At 35.5% G+C, this 6,000-nt stretch overlaps 1 protein-coding gene across 2 annotated transcripts in view; it reads right to left on the bottom strand.

Annotated features, from left to right (window-relative positions):
• Window positions 1–2,705: 2,705 nt before the first annotated feature.
• cpvl (carboxypeptidase vitellogenic like) overlaps window positions 2,706–6,000 on the bottom strand; it is a 129,906-nt gene continuing 126,611 nt past the window's right edge. For both annotated transcript variants that reach the window (XM_069914084.1, XM_069914085.1), the window contains exon 14: window positions 2,706–3,099. In XM_069914084.1, the coding sequence (XP_069770185.1) occupies window positions 2,998–3,099 (102 nt within the window). In that variant the 3' untranslated portion in view covers window positions 2,706–2,997. The remainder of the gene's footprint in view (window positions 3,100–6,000) is intronic.

The following is a 6,000-nucleotide window of genomic DNA, read 5'->3' as shown; positions in this document are numbered from 1 at the left end:
GATGCTTGAAGATATTGCTTCTTATCTGGATGTTATTACTGGTCAATTGAATCAGGTGGTTCCAATGAATACTGATATAATTTCAGACTTAAATGTGGTTAAGGCAGAAGTAAAGGAAAATTGGGGAAACTTTGAAAAATTTGAAGCTTCTTTTTCTGAATGTAAGCAACAGGTACAATCCAATACAGAAACAAGGTGGAAAAATCAGTTAAAGATTTAGGAGCCCGTGAAAAAGAGTTAACAAGAAAAATGGACTATTTGGAAAATCAAAGCAGAAGAAATAATGTGAAAATTGTGGGTTTGCAGAAGGTATAGAAGGTCAAGATCCCATTAAATTTTTTATAAATTGGATTCCCCAAATGTTAGGGGAAGAGTCCTTTCCTGATGGATTGGTATTGGAAAGAGCACATAGAGCTTTAAGAAGATCACCTTTATCTGGTCAGCCACCAAGAGCTGTGATAGTTCGTTGTTTGAATTGTTTGGACAGAGAGACAATCCTTCGACTTGCAGTTCAAAATACAAGACAAAGGCAAGCTCTAATGATGATTCAGAATAGTAGAGTTTTCTTCTATCCTGATTTGAGTCAAGATATCATCCATCGCCGACATGAATTTAATCCAGTTAAAATGTTTTATGGCGTAAAGGTTACAAATTTGTTTTTCATTATCCTGCTGTGTTGAAAGTGTTTTATGGAAACTATCAGTTTCAATTCTTTGTGAGTGAGCATGAGGCAATAGTTTTTGCTCATTCGTTACCAGATGTCAGAGGACAAAGAGTCCACCATTATCTCCTAAAAGAAAACCTGATGGACTTGGAAATGGACAAAATGGCAGAAATGGAAAGGATGGGAATAGGAAGAATCGGAAGGGAAAGAGTTCATCTACTCTTGAAATTAGTTCACCATCTGGACTGGAATCTTAAGGTTGAAATTTTTTTTGAATTTTTTTGTAATATGTTAATATTTCTGACTGGCTGGCTGGGGAGGAGGGGATTGCACTAACTTCTTTGTTAGTTGTCAGTCACTAGTGGGTTATCCACACCCATTTTTTTTAGGGAGTTACTACCTTTTGGTAGTATTTTTTGTTGTTTTTTTCAATTAATGAATACTATTTCTATTTGGAGGGCCTATATATTTTATTTGAAAAAAATTTTCTTTGTTATTATTAATTTTATGACTATTTTTGGTATTTAGTAATTGTATTAGATATGTCGAATTTGAAATTTGCCACCTTTAATGTTCAAGGATTAAATAATACGATCAAGCGTAAGCGAGTTTTGGCTTACATTAAAAAGATGAAGATTGATATTGCTTTTTTACAGGAGACGCATTTGAATGAAAAATAAAGTGTAAAATTGAAGAGGGATTGGGTTGGACATGTTTTTTTTCATTTAATTCTAAAGGAAGTTATGGTTGAGGAAAAATAGAATGATAGGTTCTAAGGATAAATTACTGACTTTAACACTGTTATATAATAACCAACTTATTCCTTTTTCAATGTATAATCAATGCTTATTACAATGGAAACCTAAAGGTATAAAAAACTTGGGGGATTGTTTTAAAGAAGGTCAATTTTTATCTTTTAATCAAATGAGGTAAGATTTTGGTATTAATGAGAATTCTTTATTTGTTTATTATCAACCTCGATCTCTAATAAAACAAATATTTGGTAGAAATGTGATTTTACCTGATTTGACTAAATTTTAATCTTTTCTTGTGACTGCACCAAAGAAGGGATAATTTTAATTGATGTACCAAATATTACAGGGAAGTACTGAAAAAAAAAGGGATGGAATAGATCTAAGATTAAATGGGAAAAGGATATTAACTACCTTTTTTGAAAATGATTGGTTAGATATCTGTCATGATAGTGTTACTAGATTGATAAATGTTCGTTATGCATTGGTTAATTATAATTTTTTACATCAATTGAATTTAACACCTGAAAAGTTTTAAAAAAATGGTTTTAGTGAATCGGATTCTTGTTTTAGGTGCGGTAATTCGGTTGGAATTTTTTTTCATGCTGTTTGGTTATGTGTACATATACAATCTTTTTGGAAAGCAATTCAATTGTTTTTGGAACATTTGTATAAGATTAAAATACTTTTAGATCCGACAATATTTTTGTTGGGTAAGTTGAAGTCTTTGAAAGATCTGGGATTAAATAGATTTCAGATTGCTTTTGGATATTTAGTTTTATCTGTAGCGAAAAAATGTATAGCAAGTACATGGACATGGCTGGGTACTTGACAGATTTTTTTTTGAAAAGGGTGAAAATGGCACATTTAAAACACCTGAGGAATGGAAGTGTCAGCAATGTGATGTTCAAGAAGGAGGGCTCATGCACAAGATAACCTTAGAAAGTTCAAGACATGAACCGTGGACAAGAATCCCACAGAATCTCAATCTCCTTGAAGAAGAATTCCATGTTCTCCAATACATTTGATATTGGAGGTAAAGATCAGGAGACAGTTAACAATTGAAGATGGTCTGCTGAAAATAAACATACTGGGACTTGTAGGTTAATTGGGCGTAATTGGGCAGCATGGGCTCATAGACCAAAATGGTCCATTGCTGTGCTCTATATCTAAAATAAATAATAGAAACTCGGAGTTACCTGCCTCCCAGAATAGTGAACAGTTCTGGCAGGCCATGGGTTAAAGAAAAACACACACACACACACACACACACACACACACACACACAGTTGTGAATTTACAATTTCTTTACTCAAACTCAACTTAATTTTTATTCATTACATTTTTAACACATTCGACGATAAAGCTTAAGAGGCTGTTAATACTTGACAAATGAGAATAGGCAAAGGTGACGCTATAAATCCACAAGCAAAAAAGATTTTTCCATTCATATTTTGTTCCTATTGAAAAACTATTTAAATAGTTTTCATCACATTGTACAAGAATGCTTATACTTTGTTAGTCCATTAAAATAGAGTCCCCTTCCCATATTATTCCACAGATTTTATCCTGCAACAAAGATCAAAAGAAAAAATCCTTTTTGGAGATGAAACGGTCAATCATGTCGAATGCTCTTTCAGGTTGATCATAGGGCAGAATGTGTCCTCCGTCTCGAATAATTATCTTGAACAGAAAATAACATCCACTTTATTACAGTAACAGCAAAAAAAAGACTATATGGTGTTAATGAAATCAATGACTCCTGAATATTGTGCAGGTGCTGGCCACAATCTTAACAGACTAATTACACTGTTTATCTCCTGTTAAGAATAACGGAAGTCAGCTTGATGGAAGAAATTTTCCAAAACCACAGATATTTTCCAAAAGCACATATTTTCCAAAAGTCATTTTTGGAGTGGGCTGAGTCAGAGTGGTAAGGCTTTAGCTCAACAGACTTCAGTGAGAACAGGTATGAGGTGAGGGTTAGTTGGAAGTGAAGTAAGAAATGGCCACCCTTTTCAAGGAACAAAAAGGATTCAGCAGGTGGGCTCAGTAAAGGCAGGTTTTAGATATATATTTTGCTCCTCTGGTCATAAACAGTGGGAATGGCAGCCAAGGCAGGGGAATGCTCCTCTTGCAGAATATAGCTCATCAGGGAGTAGGTAAATGATTGAAACATATATAACATATAACAGTTTACAGCACGGAAACAGGCCATATTGGCCCTTCGAGTCCATGCCGATTCACTCGAACAACTCCACTAGTTCCCCCCCACTTTCTGCCCATAACCCTCTAACCCCCCTCGTATCCAACCTTCTCTTAAGTGACAGAAAGGACCCTCCCGCAACTATCTCCTCTGGAAGATCATTCCATTCTTGTTCTAAGAGATTAGATATACAAGGATTTGGTTAGCCAGAAACTGATTAGGGAGAGTTAACATGGTAGGTCATGTTTAGCCAATATTACAATTTAGCCAATATTACAATTTAGCCAATATTACAATTTAGCCAATATTACAATTTTTCAAGGAGGTTACTAGGAAAGTTGATGAAGGAAAGACTGTTGATGTTGTCTACATTAGTAAGGCCTTTGACAAGGTCCCACATGGGAAGAAGGTTCAGACACTAGGTATTCATTGTGAGGTAGTGAACTGGATGGACAGAAGAAGCCAGAGTTGCAGTGGAAGAGTAGTGGTGAACTCCATTCATTACAATCGAGAGGAACACAGCAAGAGAATCAAGAGATTTACATTTTTAAATTAAGAATTTATTTAATATTTTTAATTCTTTAAAAACACAGTGCTTTCATTTATGTTAAAAATGTAATTTAAACTTTTTCACATTTCACATTTATTAAATTTCAGGGAAAAAAATCAGCAAATGTTGATAGTGTTGACAGCCCACTAAGATAGGATAATGGCTTACCCAGCTAATAAGCTTAGCTGGATAAGCTAAAAGCCCTCCAAAAAGGAGTGAAGACAGCCTAAGAAATCTCAGGCAACCTCTACCCCAACCATTGAGAACATCTACAGGGAATACTGCCGGAGAGCAGCAGCAATCATCAAGGATCCACACCACCCAATTGCTACCATCAGGAAAGAGGTAAGTGGTGCCACAAGACTTCCACCACCAGGTTCAGGAACAGCTGCCACCCCTCCACCATCAGACTCTTCAACAACAAACTCAATCAGGAACTCATTTAAGGACTCTTACTTTTGCAATTGATTGATTTTTTAAATTCCTTCTGTATTGTTTACATTTCTTTATCTGTTTAAATGTGTATGTTGTGTATAGTTTTTTTTTGCATTATCAATAAGGGGTAATTCTGCCTTGGCTGGAGGAAAAAGAATCTCAGGGTTGTATGTGATATCATGGATATACTCTGCTAATAAATCTTACATATGAAATCTTTTTCATGGAAAGGTGTTAATTTACCGGGAGCCACGATCAGCCACGATCATACTGAATGGCGGTGTAGGCTTGAAGGGCCAAATGGCCTACTCCTGCACTTATTTTCTATGTTTCTATGTTGTTGTGCAGGTCCACACCATGAAGGAGAAGGCTGTCTTGGAAGTGCAACAGGATAATGGAAGATTTGCAAAAGGCAAATTAATACTTACCTCATAGGTAAGGCAGCTCACCAAGATCAGCCTCAATAACAAATCACCTAAATCCATTTTAAAATGGGAAAACTGCAAGCAGTTTCAATAGTATGAATTAAAGCTTCTCTGCCTGGCACATATATTTTAATTAATTTTGTTTTGTGAATGCTCACCTGGTGAGGGTAATTTTCCAAAGACTAATCAACTGGAAACCGACTTGTCCATGCAATACTTGGAAAAGTTTTGATTGATTAAAAATGAATGTATCTTGTTTTCAAAGAGTAGCTATCTCTCACAGAACCAGCAGTTTGAAATGTTTTGACTAATGTGTAGTGCCAGTGAAAAGCAGATATTTTAATATGAGGGCCATATGAGGCATCATTTTTAAGGTGAATGTGGAAACCATGTGCAATTTTGTGATATTATAACAATGCTGGAAATATTATATGCCTTTATTCTTGTTAAAATTTGAATTGATCCATCAAAATCAAACATCCATCTTCAACAGCATTCTCACTGACTTTTTATTCTTTACTGACTAACTTACAGGGCAAGATTGGAAATAATATTTTTTTTAAATATGTAATTCATGGGCAGAGATCGTAGCAGTTCAAATTATAATTTGCATTATTCCTTCTCTATAAATCAGTTTTACTCATGAATATTAGAAATATTTCCATTTATGTACATTCTCCTTGTGCATTAGAGATTGATTCAATTCTTGGACCACTGGAGAAAGAGGGTGGAGTTAGAAGAAAATAATCATCTTAAATCTGAGCGAGCGCAGTAAAAGACTGAGATAGCAGGCTGAGAGCTCGAGTATCACAACTGCTTTATTTTGAATTCCACGCTGCAGCCTTTAAGCCCGTCTCTGGTCCCACCCCCAATGTTCCAGCACTTGTGTCACCATGATGCAAGCATGCACATGCCCTTCAGGTCTGAACCAGAAGAGACGATCCCATGATGCCATCTTTGCCACGGCT

The sequence above is a fragment of the Narcine bancroftii genome, chromosome 1 (genome assembly GCF_036971445.1).
Source record: "Narcine bancroftii isolate sNarBan1 chromosome 1, sNarBan1.hap1, whole genome shotgun sequence".
NCBI classification, from domain to species: domain Eukaryota; kingdom Metazoa; phylum Chordata; class Chondrichthyes; order Torpediniformes; family Narcinidae; genus Narcine; species Narcine bancroftii.
The sequence above is the reverse complement of the archived record's forward strand: the minus strand, read 5'-3'. Positions and strand labels throughout refer to the sequence as shown.